This window comes from Eumetopias jubatus, unplaced genomic scaffold, assembly GCF_037043125.1.
Source record: "Eumetopias jubatus isolate StellerSeaLion01/CBP00866 unplaced genomic scaffold, mEumJub1_p1.0 scaffold_3, whole genome shotgun sequence".
NCBI lineage: Eukaryota > Metazoa > Chordata > Mammalia > Carnivora > Otariidae > Eumetopias > Eumetopias jubatus.
The window spans coordinates 61220851-61239139 of NW_028274809.1; the positions used below are offsets into that span (position 1 = coordinate 61220851).

Consider the following 18289-nt stretch of genomic DNA (forward strand, 5'->3'; position numbering starts at 1 on the left):
TTTTGAGTGCCATGTGTATTGCCAGCCTGCAATATTTGTTTTATTTTTTTATACCAGTGCATATCTATCATGTCAAAACAAGAAAAGAAAAATGGACTCTGAGTGCCATGCTTTTAAGGCACAGTGGAGTGTGTATTATTTTGTTGAATTAGAGAGCAAAACATTTTTTTATTATGCAGTGACACTGTAGCTGTTAGAGAAGAATATATGTTGACATTATTAGACTAAGCATATACCACACTATTCTCAATTCTATTTTCTTAAAGTAACAGTCAATTTAAAATGGAGTATCTTATCACAGCATAATTTCTTCATAAAAATAAAAATTGAAAATGAGGCTGCCACCAAAATAAGTTTCCAAGTGGCTCATTTGTTAGCCAAGCAAGGAAAGCCATTTACTGATGGTGAGTTAATTAAATTGTATTTGATTGCAGCAAAAAAAAAAATGTGTCCAGAAAAATAAACTTGTTTTAGACTATAAATTTTTTGGCAAGAACAGTTGATTTAAGAGTTGAGGACATTTGAAGCAACATCAGTAAATTAAAAACAAGGCAAGTAATTTATAGTGGTTTTCCTTGGCCCTTGCTGAGTTGACAGATGTTATTGATACTATTCAGTTGTTGTTTATTCAAGGTGTCAATGCCAGATTTGAAGTGGCAGAACAATTAAACTCTGTGAATAGTCTGTAGAGAACAACTACACACAAGAATATCTTCAAAGTTGAGAAAACACTAAGTACAATCTGAAGTGGAATCTGATAAGATGTGTTAAAACTGATGGTGGTAAAAGTATGTGTGGAACAGAAAAAGGCTTAGTTGGATAACTTTACGAAGCTTATAAAAATGTGAGGTGTTCTGGGCTCCTGGGTGGCTCAGTTGGTTAAGCGACTGCCTTCGGCTCAGGTCATGATCCTGGAATCCCAGGATCGAGTCCCGCATCAGGCTCCCTGCTCAGCAGGGAGTCTGCTTCTCCCTCTGCCCCTCCCCCCTCTCATGTGTGCTCTCTCTCTCTCTCTCTCATTCTCTCTCTCAAATAAATAAAATCTTTAAAAAAATGTGAGGTGTTCAAAGCTATGGTTATTTGTTGTGTTATTCATAAAGTAGGTACTTTGCAGAAAATACTTGAATTTATCATGTGTTACTGAATCAGTATTGTCGGTGGTGCTCTTCATTTGCTCTCATGGATTTAATTAGCATCAGCTGTGTGAGTTTTTGTTGGCCATAGAAGCTGGATATCTTGACTGGCTTTAGTATAGTAAAATTGTTTTACAATATTTTGAGCTTAGGACTGATATTGAAATTTTCTGAGTGAAGCAGGATGACCTTCAACCACTATTGTCAAATACTGATTGGCTTTGGAAATTAGCTTTTTCTGAAGATTTAGAAATATTTATGAATGAATCTAACATAAAATTATGAGGCAAAATAGTGCTTACATATGAACTTTAGCTGCAGTTAAGTCATTTCAGTGACAACTGATGTTTGAATCACAAGTAACATCAAGCTGCTTTATACATTTCTTCTGTCAAAGTGAGATCTTCATTCCCATATGAATTTGCGTGAATATATTTTCCACCATCAAACTACAGTTCCAGCAACATTTTTCAGACATTGATGCAAGCGCAAAGAAAGTTTCCATATCTCAAAATCCATTTTTAATTGTGCACTTGAGGAACTTCTACCTAACTTCCAATTGGAAGTGTTTATTCTGCAGTGTAGTGACATATTGAAAAGCAAATATCAAAAGAATCTAAGAGACTTCTATAGCTGCCTTCAAAGTAATGAATATACTCATTAAAATCATGTACTTGTGGGTCAATACCAGTATTTAGCAGTACCTATCTGTCAGAGAAGACATTTCAAAGATAAATACATGAAAGCTGATCAACATAATCAGTTGAATATTTGCAATAGATTTTGATGATAGGAAACTAAAATTGTTATCCCAATTCCATTTTTTCATCAGCAAACTTATATTTTATAATATAAAATATAGTTACTATATCTTGAATTTTGTCAATAGAACGTTTATAGGAAGTTTTTCTCTCTCATTATGTAAGTATCTACATGTTTTTGTCCTTGGCCTGCAAAGACTGAAATACAATTGGGCCCTTTTCAGGAAAAGTTTGAGGACCCAGATTCTATAGCAGTGCTTCTCAGACATGAATGCACATAATAATTACCTGAAGATCTTATTAAAATGCAGATTCTGATTTGCTAGGTCTAGGGGTGGGACCCAAGATTTTGCATTTCTTACAAGCATCTGAGGTGGTAACAGATGCTGCTGGTCAATGGACTGCATTTTGGGAGGCAAGGCTCTAGTATTCAAGGTTATATTTTTATTTAGACAAGTATCCTAGGACCGCCTGGGTGGCTCAGTCAGTTAAGTGTCTGCCTTCAGTTCAGTTCATGATCCCAGGGTCCTGGGATCGAGCCCCATGTTGAGTTCCCTGCTCAGTGGGGATCCTGCTTCCCTCTTCCTCTGCCTGCTGCTCCCCCGCCAGCTTGTGCTCTCTCTCTAATAGATAAATAAAATGTTTAATTAGACAAGTATGCTAATATTTGTTAAGCATCTTTTATTTGCCAAGAATTATACCAGGGGTTCTTGCATACATTGCTATTAAAAAGTTGTAAAAACTAGGTGCCTGGGTGGCTCAGTTGGTTAAGCGACTGCCTTCGGCTCAGGTCATGATCCTGGAGTCCCGGGATTGAGTCCCACATCGGGCTCCCTGCTCAGCAGGGAGTCTGCTTCTCCGTCTGACCCTCCCCCCTCTCATGCTCTATCTCATTCTCTCTCAAATAAATGAATAAAATATTTAAAAAAAAATAAGTTGTAAAAACTTGTTAGACGGTGTTAAGAACTATTAGTGAGGTTGGGACTCACTGTAGGAGTTTTGGTTAGAAACCAATTGTTTGTTTTTCCTCGAGCGTTTAGCTTCCTCTAGGACCTCATGGGGGAGGGTTGAGGTCCTAGAGGAAGCTGTATATCTAAGAAACAAAAACAGGGTTAAACAAAATACTACATTATTAGTTGGTTCAGGTCAAAGTGGGACTTAGGTCCTCATCTTCTCTGCTAAATTTCAGTGGACCATCCCATCAACCGGTTACCAAGCCAAAAAGTAGAAATAGTATATAGCACATAAATGTTTTATAAATATTTTCTCCATGTCTCTTGTTTTTCATTTTTACAACCATGTCTTTTGAACTAGCAAAGTTAAAATTTTGATGAAGTTCAATTTATTTATTTTTAAAAAATTATTTGTAAGCGTTGTGGTAAAGTGTACATAATACAGCATTTACCATTTTAACTATTTTTAGGTGTACAGTTCAGTGCCATTAAGTATATTCACATTATTGTACTATCATCACCACCATCCATCTCCAGAACTTTTGTATCTTCCCCATTGAAACTCTACCCATTAAACACTAACTTCTCATTCCGCCATGCCCCTCTGTCTCTGGCAGCCATCATCTACTTTCTGTCTCTGAATTTGACTGTTAGGAATCTCATGTAAGTGGAATTGTACAATTTTTGTCCTTTTGTGTTTGGCTTATTTCACACTTAGCGTAATGTCTTCAAAGTTCATCTGTATTGTGACCTGTGTCAAAATTTCCTTTGTTTTTAATGTTGAGTAATACTCCGTTTTATGCATAGACCACATTTTGTTAATCCATTCATTCATTGATGGACACTTAGGTTGCTTCTACCTTTTGGCTGTTGTGAATAATGCTGGTATGAACATGGTGTATAAAGATTTATTCTAGTTCTTGCTTTCATTTCTGTTGGGTATATACTCAGAAGTGGACTTTCTGGATCATATGTAATTCTGTGTTTAATTTTTTAAGGAACTGCCATGTGGTTTTCCACAATGGTTGCACCAGTTTACATTCCCACTAGCCGTGCACAAAGGTTCAAAATTTCTCCACATCCTTACTAACACTTACTATTTTCAGTTCTATTATAGTAGCCATCCTAATGGGTGTGAAGTGGTATGTCGTGGGTTTTCATTTGCATTTCCCTAATGATTGATATTGAACCTCTTTTCATGTAATTGTTGGCCAGTTACATATCTTTGGAGAAATGTCTATTCATGTCCTCTGCCCATCTTTTTTTTAAAGATTTTTTTAATTTAGTTTTATTTTAGAGAGACAGGTGGAGGGGGAGAGGGAGAGAGAGAATCTCAAGCAGACTCTGCGCTGAGTGCAGAGCCAAACATGGGGTGCAGAGCCCAATATGGGGTTCAATCCTATGACCCTGAGATCATGACTTGAGCCGAAATCAAGAGTCAGATGGACACTCAACTGACTGTGCCACCTCCTCCCATTTTTTTAAAGATATTTATTTATTTATTTATTTATTTATTTATTTATTTATTTGACAGAGCGAGAGAACACAAGTAGGGGGAGCAGCAGAGGGAGAGGGAGAAGCGGGCTCCCTGATGTGGGACTCGATCTCAGGACCCCAAAATCATGACCTGAACCAAAGGCAGACGCTTAACTGACTGAGCCACCCACGTCCCTCCCCCCTGCCCATGTTTTAAATTGGGTTGTTTGAGGTTTTTTTGTTGAATTGTAGGATTTATTTATGTATGCTGCAAGGGATCTTGCATTTTTTCTCAGTTTGATATCTAAGAAATCATTGCCAAATCCTCCAAGATCATGATGCTTTACCCTACGTTTTCTTCTAAGAGTTCTATAGTTTTAGGTCTATACATGCAAATGCAAGATCCCTTGGATGTCAAGAAGGAATGGGATCAAAAGCAAAAATTGAAGCCTTCAGTTTTTTAAAGGTAGTTACCTCTTTGAGATGGAAGAAGGAGGAGTGGGCAGAAAATATATGTTCAGGTACAGATACATGGAAGTAAACATGGCAGGATGGCCATTATCCATCCAGTCCTCTGTCCAGATAATGATGAAAGGTAATGAAAGCAATTTTAAAAGATAAAATCTATAGGAATAACTGTTAAACTTTAAGATAGAGGAATGTCAGAGTATGTGGAAGGGGTCTAGTTAGTTTAGTTTAAAAGTGTCCACATGTGATTGGGGATTGCTCCTTATTCCTTTCGAGAACCACTCATTTATGTCAGTTCTAAGGTTTTAGTTTTATCAGTAGAGAGTTGGCAGACATGAAAAAAAGAAATTTAAAATTGAACTTAGCTAGAATTTGTGGTGCTTTAGTCTGCATAGTAGCAATTACATGAGGATGCTAATTTTTCCCCTTTAATTCTCCAGTGGTTGGAGTGATTCTCCAGTGATAGCTGTTACCTCAATGATCTGTTTGATATATGTATATTTTTCATTCACCTGATAGAAACTGAAAACTGTCAAATCTTTGGGATGTGACAGTCATAAAACAATCTTTCCCAGTTTAAAATATAGTCAGATAAGGTATAAATAAACAAAATAACTACTAATGTTACTCAGTGTCAGAATTCTGCATAAGCTAAGATTATGAGAGTAGTGTTTTTCAAACTGTGGACCCATGGTCCATTTATGGCACATGAAATCAATTAAATAGCTCACAACCAGTGTTTTCCTTTTCTGATGGACAAAATAGACTAGAAAATATTGGCGTGCACTGCATGCAGTAAGAAGTATTTGTGGAATTTTTTAATACATGTGTGTATGTGTCTTTGTACTGAATTGGGTAGAAAATATATTTCTTACTGTGGATTACAGTCACAAGTGTTGGAAATTTACTGTTGGTTGTTTTTATAAATGACTGAAGGACATGACAAAAATTTTAACGTCTCAGTCTGTTTATAGAATGCAATCATTAGGTTTATATTGACATCTCAACTAGCCACATCTATATATTTTGTGTTTGTGTGTATATAAAGATATATATTTGTGTTTCATTTTCCTTTTCTGTTATTAATAGGTGCAATGGATGAGCTTCATAGTCTGGATCCAAGAAGGCAAGAATTATTGGAAGCTAGGTTTACAGGAGTTGCAAGCGGGAGCACTGGAAGCACTGGCAGTTGCAGTGTTGGAGCAAAAGTGAGTAAAATTATAATCTTTATTTGACATTCTTTCATTGTATTAAATGATCCAGAACATATTTTGTAAAAGAATCCTACATATGTGTTTAATAGCAAATTACCACTTACTGTAATTTTTGTAATATATAGGGAAAATTCAGTATTTATAAACCTGATTTTTAATATAGCATAACATACTTCAGGGGCATGATGTTCTAATACATCATAATTGGTTTCAGGAGTAAGAATTAATTGAGTGGATTGAACTGCTCTTCTCCCATTATATAATTTTTACTCTTCCTTGCCTCTGTCACCCTTGTTCCTATCTGTACAACTGCTGCATATCTTTTAGGCTTTCCAGTGATAGACCTCACGTTGTCTTCAGCTCACACTGTAGTGGATTTCATGTACTTTTTCTCTTATGGACCTCTGTGCGCATTTGTTTAGGTTACATTCTTAGGTGCAGAATTGCTGGGTTATAGGGTATATATAGAGTTAAATTGAATGAATAGTATAAGATTGCTATTCAGAACAGTTGTACAGGACTAACGCACACTTTTAACAGAATGCATGATCATTTATGTATCCCTACATCCCAGAAGCAGTTGGCATCATCTGGATTTCTCATTTTTGATAGTCTAATGTGTAAAATAGTATCTCTCTCTCTTTTTTTTTTTTCTTGTACCACCAATTATTTTGAGCATTTCTTTATGTGCTTGTTAGCTTTTTGGGAGTCTCTTCTAAATTGTTAAAATGCTTTTCCTATTTTTCTATCAGGGTTACTTTCTTTTTCAAACTGATTTTCCCATGTTCCATGTATACTTACATATCAATTCCATGTTGGTTGTATACAGTGCAAATAACTTCTCCCATTTTGTCATGTCTATCACCTTTGTTCATGATATCCATTATCATATAGGATTATTGTAGAGGACTCTTTAATTTTGTTGTAATCAAAGTCACAAATTTTTTTTAACTTATAGTCTATAACTCTGAAATTTTGAATAGCTCTTGGTGTACTTAGAAAAACAGTTGTCACTATGAACCATCTGGGTCAAATAGATCCTTTTCCTTTTTCTTTTAAAGACTTATGAGAGAGAGAGAGCACCACAGAGCAAGCAGCGGGTGGGGCAGAGGGAGAGAGAAACCCAAGCAGGCTCTGTGCTGAGCATGGAGCTTGATCTCACCACCCTGAGATCATGACCTGAGCCAAAACCAAGAGTTGGATGTTTAACCAACTGCACCACCCAGGTGCCCCATCCTTTTGCTATTTTTATATTTTAAGTTATTTTGCTACTAATTTATAGCCGTAGGAATAAAGGTATAATGAAAAACAACTTTATTAGACATTTTAATAATAATTTAAACATAAAATCCTCTTTGTATCAAGTAAATCTTGGTGCACAAGCATCTTAAAAGATAAAGGATATTGTTATGCATCCTTTGAGCATCAAGTGGTCCAGATTCATGTAGAAGAATATTATATGAAGTCCTTAAGTTGAATGACTAACTAATGAAAATACCATGTTTCCTTTTTTTCCTTAGAAATATGTTATCCAATTCATTGATTCTTGAATTTGAGAAAATTCATCTAGGATAATATTCAATGACTCTGAGATTTCACTTATATAGTCATTGCCATCAGTTTTAGAGAGTCTAGAGGTGTTGTTATCTCTTTGTATTTTCCGATTTTCTAATAATTACAAAATGTCTTCCACTGTCGTTTTCTTCTCTTGACCATCTTGGGTGGAAAATGAAAATTTCTTAATTCTCCACTGGAGTCAGTGCAATCTATTATCAATCTGCAAGGATGTCTCTAGTATTTTTTTTTTTAAGATTTATTTATTCATTTGAAAGTGACTGCACGCATGAGTGGGAGGAGGGGCAGAGGGAGAGAAACCCAGGCAGACTCCTTGCTGAGCGTGGAGCCCAACATGGGGTGCGATCTCACGGCCGTGAGATCATGACCTGATCCAAAGTCAAGAGTCCGTACTTAACTGACTGAGCCACCCCAGGCGCCCCTGCTCTAGTCTTTTATACATTCTTGAAGGATGATGCAGTACTTTGGGCAAGACAAGAAAATAACTTGAGAGAGAATCACTTATTTCACTATTGCATCACTCTTTAAGGTCATTAAATCTGCATTATTTTTCTCTTTACCATAAAAAACTACTGCAGAGTTGCTTAAAACAAGGCATTTATTTTCTTATAGTTTTGAGGGTCAGAAGTCTGACATTGGTCTCATTGGGCTAAAATCAATGTGTGTGCAGAACTTGATTTCTTTCTTGGAGGCTCCAGCGGTGGGAAGTGGGGGGCACCTTTTCCTTGCCTTTTTCCAGCTTCTAGAGGCTGACCGAATTTCTTGGCTGGTAGTCTCTTTCCTCCATCTTCAAAGCCAGCAATGATGCAACTCTCTTACTGTTCTTTGGAAGTCACATCTCCCTCTGACCACAGTCTAGAAAGATTCATCACTTTTAAGTACTTGCGATTAGATTGGCTCATGCCCATCTGGATAATTTGGTATAATTCCCCCAATTCAAAGTCCTTACCCTCTTACATGTGCAAAGTCCTGTAACATTCACAGGTTCTGGGGATTAGGATGTGAGTGTCATTGGGGGACATTATTCTGCCTATCATATCCTAATTCTTCTATTTTTTTTAGTGGTTTTTGTTTGTTTTAGCATAGTTGGGAATAATTGATGAACAATGAGTAATGATGAAGTAATTCCTAGGATGATGTAATAACAAAATATAGGAAAAATAAGATCAATAAGATCCCATAATGTAATTTAAATTTGTGAAAGGGTCTGTTGGATGTCTGGTGATTAATTATAAGAGAGAATGCATTTTAGTCCATTAAAAATAAATTTTATTTTTATTCTTTGGATGATCTCTAAGAAAGAATAAAAGTCCCCAAATACTAATCTTCTTTTAGAGAGGGAGCATGAACAGGGGGTGGGGGGTGGAGAGGGAGAATCTTAAGCTGGCTCCACGCCAAGCATGAGCCTGACTTGGGGCTTGATCTCACGACCCTGAGATCATGACTTGAGCTGAAATCAAGAGTCGGAACCTAACCGACGGAGCCACCCAGTTTCCACCCGCCCCCCTCTCTCCCCACCTCGTGACAAATACCAGTCTTACAAATAGGTAGAACTACTTGAAAAAGAAGCTCAAACATTAAAATTGGGTTCAGTGGACCCTGAGGTATTCTGAGAATTAAATACTTCTTCCTCACCCCTGGGCCACAAAGATATTCTGCAGATTCTTCTGTTAATTTTATAGTTTTACTATCATATTTGCCCTTTAGGCCCCACCTTTTATATAGTATTGATAGGGATCCAGTTTTACTTTTCTCCATCTGGTGAACCAGTTTTCTCCACAGTGCTTTTTTTTTAAAACATTTTTTAAAGGATTTATTTATTTATTTTAGAGAGAGGGGTGGGGGCAGAGGGAGAGAGAGAGAATCTCAAGCAGACTCCCTGAGTGTGGAGCCTGCCACAGGCTTGATCTCAAGACCCTGAGATCATGACCTAAGCTGAAATCAAGAGTTGGACACTTAACTGACTGAGCCACCCAGGAGCCCATCTCCACAATGCTTCTTAAATCATCCATATTTTTCCACTGATAGGTGATGCCACCTTTATCATATATTAATTTGCCAAGTATACATATGGATCTGTCTGAAATTTCTCTTACATTCCACTGGTCTGTATTCTTGTCCCAGTATCACATTTTAAAAAAATACTGTTGTATTTTTGGTATATCTTTTTTATATGGTAGAGCAAGTCTCTTCTTTAATCTTCTTTCATAAAGTTGACTCAGAAAACTGACTTAGTTTTTTTATGGTTCTTTATTCCCTCATTTAAAATTTGAGTTTCGCTTCATTTGCTTGTTACCATTTGGGGATTCTTCTGTAATAGCTTATTTGTGTCTTTTTCCTTAAAAGATTATCAAATAGAATTCCTATTTTGAATGCATTGCATTTATAGATTAATTGAGGAGTAGTTAAAACCTTTATAAGATTAGATTGTCCCATCCAAATACATGAAATGTGTCTCTATTCAGTTCTCTCTATAGAGATCTTAAGAATTTTTGGCTAGTTTTTATGAATTCTTTTGGCTAATTTCTGAATACTTTAGTTTTTGTGGCTAAATATTTTTTTTTATTTTCTAGTTGGTTATTGTGGACCTAGGAGGTATTTGATTTTTATGGTTTGGTCTTGTATGCAGCGGTCTTGCTGTTGGTCTTTTTTTTTTTTTTTTTTTTGGTTGTAACAGTTCATTGATTCTTTAGGCTTCTCTAACCAATAATTATCTTCCAAAAATAAGTTTTATTTTTTACACCTCATATGTATATTTTTTCTTTATATTGGTCATGATCTTCAGAAATGGAAATATTCTGTTTTGAGGGATAATTTACACCACATAAACAACTCAAATCTAAAAGGAAGGAAAAGCTTAATTTGTAATTTTCAGAATATTGGAAACAACTCAACTGTTCTCATCTAAGAGAAATGTATTAAAAAGAAGTGTGTACACAGTGAAATACTATTTAGCAGTAAAAAGTAAGAGACTATATTGATAACATGTAACAACATGGATGCATCTCAGATGAATGGATTACGCTAAAAGAAGTCAGACCCAAAAAACTACATGCTACAATACTTCACTTTTTTTTTTAATCTAAGCTCTACACCCAGTGTGGGGCTCAAACTCACAATTATGAAATCAACAGTTACTTGTTCCATTGACTGAGCCAGGAGGGAACCCCACCTTTATTTCCTTTTTAAGCAAGGGTTATTAATTGGGATATTTTGAGCTATTCTTTTGTTATGGATGTCTAATTTATTGCATTACATTTTGAAAATATAGTTTGTATGACATTAATTCCTGAAATGTGCCCTGTTTTATAAACATTTCATATCTAATAGCTCTTAATTTTATTTGTTCAGATCTTAAATATTTCCTTGTATTGTCAGCTTGACCTTTTTCTGAGTGGTGTATTAAAATCCTCAGCTATATAGGGAATATATATATATATATATATATATGAAATATCAGTGGTATTATAACAGCATTGTATGGTGACAGATGGCAGCTACAGTTATGACCATAGCATAACGTATAGAGTTGTCCAGTCACTATGTTGTACACCTGAAACTGATGTAACATTACATGTCAACTGTGCTTCAATTCATTTAAGAAATCATTAGCTGTGATTATTGATTTATGTATTTCAGCTTGTAGTTATCAATATTTGCTTGATAAACTTTGAGGCCATATTTTTATATACATACATCTTATCCTGTTCTTTTTAAAGCCATGTAATTATTTTTTCATTTAATACTTGTTTTTTTCAAATCTTAAGATTAGTATCATTGGCTTTCTTTTCATTCATATTTATCTTAGATATATGGGTGTATGTTTTTCTATTATTTTTACTCATTTTGTTTTAATTGTATTTCTTGTAGGCCACAATGTCTTTTTTGATAGAATATTAGTGTTTTTACCTCTTAAAAGGTGGGTCTAGTACATTACATTTTTTGTAATTATTGTTATTTTCTGACTTGCTGTGCTATCTATTGTCTAATGTCTTCTAGTTATAGTTCACTTTTATTCCCTTCTACCCCTTGCTTTCCATTGGACAAATGGAGTTTTTCCTGATGTTTTAAAGTCACATATTCTATTTTTACTACTGGATGATACTCTATACTCATTTATATATTTATATTAGTTGTATATATATATATATATATATACTCAAACTGATACTTACACATTTCTGCAGGATTTCCCACTCCTCCCCCCACTTTTTTAAAACAACTTTTTACTTTGAAAAAATATTATACCTATAGAAAATTGAAAATACTGTACAAAGAATACTTGCATACTCTTTATTTAGATTTAAGAGATGTAAACATTTTTGTGAATTTTTGTGCTCATGTATAGACACATCCCTGCCATCTCTCTTTAGTATCACTGTGGTCTCTGCAATGAATGTGAACAGATTTTTCTCCAAGGAGCCCTGCTTCATTTGAGTGGGGAATGATACTTAAGAACCAAGCTAGGTATGCTTGTTGTTATGTGGTAGTATCTTGGAAGAATGTCAGCTAATGTAGAAGGGATGTAAAATCAGGAAGTCAACATTCAGTATTGCCCAGCATAATTATTAATTAAGGCAGGGATCATCAGTGGTTGTTAAAATCACTTAATAAAATGTTTTAGAGACCAATATATTTTCAAGGTCTCAAAGTTTCACCCTGTAGATGAGTTATTTATTACAAAAGAGAAAATGGGTATTTAAAGTGGGGAGATTTGTTTTTCACTACCATAATAAGGAAGCTCAAATTTTTTATTGGCAGTGGCACAGACAGCATTGTATGGTGACAGCGCAGTGGCACAGACAGCATTGTATGGTGACATTAGGTGCATTCTGAGGTGATGCAACAAGAGGAACACAGATCACCTATGTTTTCATGGTGGAAATGTTGGTTGTTTTTTTCTCCCCCATGGTGGAAATGTTTGATTTGAATTTAGTCATGAGAAAATACTCCTGCAACATCCTACTGGACAATTGGCCTGGACTCTTTCTTCAAAGTGTTCAGTGCCATGAAGAACAAAGGGAGGCAGAGGGACTGTTCTAGATTGGTTGAGACAAAAGAGACATAGCCAAATTGAATCTGTGAATCCTGATTTGCTCCTGGATTGGGAGAAAAATGGTTATAAAGGATGTTTTTGAGATATTTCAGAAAATTTGAGTATAGACTATATGTTGGATGATGAATTAATTTTGGTTTACTGTTCTTTTTGGATAAGCTTGTATTTTTAAAATATTCATCTAAATTTAAAAATATAGATGAGCTGCAGGATGTAAGATAGTGTTGAGCAATGACTGTTATAATGATTTTATCTAATTGGTGGTGATAATGTGCCTGTGAAATGCAGTATTATTGTGTAAGCATATTTTAATAATGGTGAACCAGCAGTTTGTAATGTGGAACTTAAAGCACAAGGATTAAATTTCTGATAGTGAAGGTGCTCTGGGAGAGGAGGAATGAGAGAAAGGTAAGAAAATCATCTAGGAGTATAGAGTAAAAAGTTGATTACCTATAAGGAAGTATGTTATGTTTGCCTAAAAGTAAAGTAATAAGCACAGGCAACAGTGATACTGTAAATAGAACTTGTGAATTACTGTGACAGGGTGTAGAAGGAGGAAGAAAAGAAACTTAATCCAATAAAAGTGAGGTAGAGAGAAAGAAGAAACAATTCTAATTTTTAACTATTAATATGGAAGGAATAAAGCCAAGTATATATTATCACAACAAATGAGAATCCATCTATAGGCTGATGACAAGAAACATCTCCCCAAAATGACAAAGATTGGAAATAACTGGAAAGAAAATATTTCAGGTAATCATAGAGAAGAAGAAAGTAGAATTAAATATAAATTTGAGGTCAGTTTCTCCCTAACTCAGAACCTTCCAAAGACTTCCCATCACATTTAAAATACAATTCAATGTCTTCATTATGAAAACCTTCTTACCTAACTTTAGACTAACTACCCTGTTCAACTAACAACTGTCCCACCACACCCACATTGTTTTGTAACTTAACTTCAAACATACTTCAAATGTTTGCTCAAGTGTCACCTTTTCAAAGAGGCTTTCCCTGTCCACTCCATGTAAGAAGATAGCTATATCACTCTACTTTAACTCTTTAATTTCTTTAAAAGTACTTAATTGGTTTCTTACATAATACTAAATATTTGTTTTTTGTCTCTTTCCTTTCTTGTACAATGTAAGTTCCATGAGCCTGTGGAGTTGTCTTTTTTTTTCATTGCTATATTTCTAGCATCTGCAACGGTAGTAAGGCCCACAATAAATATTTTTGAATGCATGAATGAATATCAAATAAACCATTCTTCAGAAACAAAACCCAGAATTGTATAAAGAGATATTTTTTAAGGACTAATCAACCATAAGGAAGATATGACAATTATAAATTTTTGTAGATCAAGCAGGTCTAAAAATACATGGTGAATTTATTAAAGTGCAGTTATAATGAGGGCTTTTAGTATAATTCTTTTAAATTTTGTCTGTTTATATATAAAACAGCAGGCTATACAAGATTTACTATTTGTACAATATAATCTATAGGGTTGATTTGATAGATATACATAACACATACAATAGTCAGTCCTCTCTATTCAGGGATTCTGTAATTGCAAATTCACCTACATGCTCAAATTTATTTGTAACCTCAAAATCAATACTCAGATTGCTTTTGCAGGTCATTCAAGGGCCTGTGCATGTGCAATGCTGAAAAATTTGAGTCGTCGGAGGCTGAATAAAGCAATATTCTGCCTGTGTGTTTCAGCTCTCCTAGTTTAAACAAGTGTTCTTTTCAGTTTACTTAGTGCCATGTTCTTCACTTTTTTGTGATTTTTATTGGTGATTTTGCTCTTTAAAATGGCCCCCAAGGTTAGTAGTGCTGAGGTGCTGTCTAGTGTACTGAGCACAAGAAGGCTGTGAGGTGCCTTAGGGAGAAAATATGTGTGTTCTATAAGCTTTGTTCAGTCATGAGTTATAGTGCTTTTGGCTATGAATTCAGTGTGAATGAGTCAACAATGGATATTAAATAAGGCATCTTAAAACAAACACATTTTTATACAGAACAAGGTTATATATTAATTGGTTAACAAAAAATGTGATGCAAAGCTTGCAGGACCCTAACTGTGTATTTCCCTGAGGCGATGATTTAGCAGCATTCACTAATTCAGTGTGCACAGCTAATAACAAAACTTGGAGAGAGAGAAAACTTCTATCTATGCCACTTTTATCTTACCCCAAGCCTGCTTCACCTGTTTATTTTTTACTTGCCCCAGATCCTTGTGGCATGAGTTTGTGGCTCTGTTGTAAGATTACAGATAGAAGGTAAAGGTAAATATTATAAAAGGGTACTGATGTAAAAGTTACTGTGTAGCTGTCATGTTGGGAAAAGGAGCTAACTGTAAAGATTTATTTTCTTATTTTACATAGTGAGGAATCACACATGGTTTAAAGAATTTAAAAATTGTGTATTTTTGGTAAGGTAACTATTTGAAGAATTTAAAATAAAAAAGATAAACGTATCAGGAAGAAGGGGACACTGTGGTGCCAGTGAACTAAATTCTTCATCTTTCAGGGGGCATGGGTGTCTCCGTCAGTTAAGCATCTGCCTTTGGCTCAGGTCATGATCCCAGGGTCGTGGGATCGAGCCCCAAGTCGTGCTCCCTGCTCAGTGGGAATCCTGCTTCTCCCTCTCCTGCTCCCCCTGCTTGTGCTCTCTCTGTTTCTGTCAAATAAATAAAATCTTAATAAATAAATAAATTCTTCATCTTTCATGGCAAAGTCAATAAAGAATTTTTTGAAATATAGTACATAATAGAATACTCTGCACCTTTTTGAAAGAAAGGACTTAGCAAAGGAAAAAAGAAATGGAGAATCTATTATATGTTGATTTGGAATATTCCAGCCTGTATTAAGAGAAAAGAAAGCAATGCAGGACAGTCTGCATAATGTTATTTTTTTGAATAAGAAGGGAGGAGCCAAGTTCGTATACTTCATTTGTTAGTGTAGACAATAGCCTCTAGAAAGATAATAAACAAAGTGAGGTAGCCTATTTGTATTGCCTATTCAAAAATTTCATTAAAAACAGTTTTTTAAAAAGTGGTCGCCTCTGAATATTGGGATTGGTGTGGGAGGGAGAAATTTATATTTCTGTAATGAAATTTTTTTCCATGTGCCTGTGTTGCTTTTATATTTTAAGAAATGTCCCATGAGTGTTTGCCCCCCCCCCAAAATCTATTTTTGGAAGGCATGAGAAGTCTTGAGTGTGTGCTTGCATGTGTATATAACTGTGTATCTGAGATTATAAATGATTATGTACTAGGTTTTTAAAAAAATTTTTTATGTTTAATCACTGTACATTACATCATTAGTTTTTGATGTAGTGTTCCATGATTCATTGTTTGCGTATAACACCCAGTGCTACATGCAGTACGTGCCCTCCTTAATACCCATCACTGGGCTAACCCATCCCCCCAGCCCCTTCCCCTCTAAAACCCTCAGTTTGTTTCTCAGAGTCCATTGTCTCTCATGGTTCGTCTCCCCCTCTGATTTCCCCTCCTTCATCTTCCCCTCCTGCTATCTTCTTCTTCTTTTTTTTTTCCCTTAACATATATTGCATTATTTGTTTCAGAGGTACAGATCTGTGATTCAACAGTCTTGTACAATTCACAGCGCTCACTGTAGCACATACCCTCCCCAATGTCTGTCACCCAGCCATCCCATCCCTCCCACCCTCTACCACTCCAGCAACCCTCAGTTTGTTTGCTGAGATTAAGAATCCCTCATTATCAGTGAGGTCACATGATAATGTCTTTCTCTGATTGACTTATTTCACTCAGCATAACACCCTCCAGTTCCATCCACATTGTTGCAAATGGCAAGATCTCATTCCTTTTGATAGCTACATAATATTCGATTGTATATATATACCACATCTTCTTTATACATTCATCTGTCGATGGACATCTTGGTTCTTTCCACAGTTTAGCTATTGTGGACATTGCTGCTATAAACATCGGGGTGCACATACCCCTTCTGATCCCTACATTTGTATCTTCGGGGTAAATACCCGGTAGTGCAATTGCTGGATCATATGGTAGCTCTATTTTCAACTTTCTGAGGAACCTCCATCCTGTTTTCCAGAGCGGTTGCACCAGCTTGCATTCCCACCAACAGTGTAGGAGGGTTCCCCTTTCTCCGCATCCCCGCCAACATCTGTCGTTTCCTGACTTGTTAATTTTAGCCATTCTGACGGGTGTGAGGTGGTATCTCATTGAGGTTTTGATTTGGATTTCCCTGATGCCGAGCGACGTTGAGCACTTTTTCATGTGTCTGTTGGCCATTTGGATGTCTTCTTTGGAAAAATATCCGTTCATGTCTTCTGCCCATTTCTTCTTGATTGGATCATTTGTTCTTTGGGTGTTGAGTTTGATAAGTTCTTTATAGATTTTGGATAGTAGCCCTTTATCTGGTATGTCATTTGCAAATACCTTCTCCCATTCTGTCAGTTGTCTTTTGGTTTTGTTGACTGTTTCGTTTGCTGTGCAAAAGCTTTTTATCTTGATGAAGTCCCAATAGTTCATTTTTGCCCTTGCTTCCCTTGCCTTTGGCGATGTGTCTAGCAAGAAGTTGCTGCGGCTGAGGTCGAAGAGGTTGCTGCCTGTGTTCTCCCTTAGGATTTTGATGGACTCCTGTCTCACATTTAGGTCTTTCAACCATTTTGAGTCTATTTTTGTGTGTGGTGTAAGGAAGTGGTCCAGTTTCATTCTTCTGCATGTGGCTGTCCAATTTTCCCAACACCCTTTGTTGAAGAGACTTTTTTCCATTGGACACTCTTTCCTGCTTTGTCAAAGATTCATAGAGTTGAGGGTCCATTTCTGGGCTCTCTATTCTGTTCCATTGATCTATGTGTCTGTTTTTGTGCCAGTCCCATACTGTCTTGATGATGACACCTTGTAATAGAGCTGGAAGTCTGGAATTGTGATGCTGCCAGCTTTGCTTTTCTTTTTCAACATTCCTCTGGCTATTGTATTTTCTGGTTCTGTACAAATTTTAGGATTATTTGTTTCATTTCTTTGAAAAAAGTTGATGGTATTTTGATGGGGATTGCATTGAATGTGTAGATTGCTCTAGGTAGCATTGACATCTTCACAGTATTTGTTCTTCCAATCCATGAGCATGGAATGTTTTTCTATTTCTTTTTGTCTTCCTCAATTTCTTTCATGAGTATTTTATAGTTTTCTGAGTACAGATCCTTTGCCTCTTTGGTTAGATTTATTCCTAGGTATCTTATGGTTTTGGGTTAGTTGTAAATGGGATCGACTCCTTAATTTCTCTTTCTTCTGTCTTGTTGTTGCTGTATAGAAATGCCACTGATTTCTGTGCATTGATTTTCTATCCTGCCACTTTACCGAATTCCCATATGAGTTCTAGCAGTTTTGGGGTGGAGTCTTTTGGGTTTTCCACATACAGTATGATATCATCTGCAAAGAGTAAGAGTTTGACTTCTTCTTGCCGATTCGGATGCCTTTTATTTCTTTTTGTTGTCTGATTGCTGTGGCTAGGATTTCTAACACTATGTTGAATAGCAGTGGTGATAGTGGACATCTCTGCCGTGTTCCTGACCTCAGGGGGAGAGCTCTCAGTTTTTCCCCATTGAGAATGATATTCACTATGGGTTTTTCATAGATGGCTTTTATGAT

At 35.9% G+C, this 18289-nt stretch overlaps 1 protein-coding gene across 2 annotated transcripts in view; it reads left to right on the forward strand.

The window, feature by feature from the left end:
- TLK1 (tousled like kinase 1) overlaps positions 1–18289 on the forward strand; it is a 152294-nt gene that overhangs the window by 41253 nt on the left and 92752 nt on the right. For both annotated transcript variants that reach the window (XM_028122422.2, XM_028122433.2), the window contains one exon: positions 5881–5999. In XM_028122422.2, the coding sequence (XP_027978223.1) occupies positions 5881–5999 (119 nt within the window). The remainder of the gene's footprint in view (positions 1–5880; positions 6000–18289) is intronic.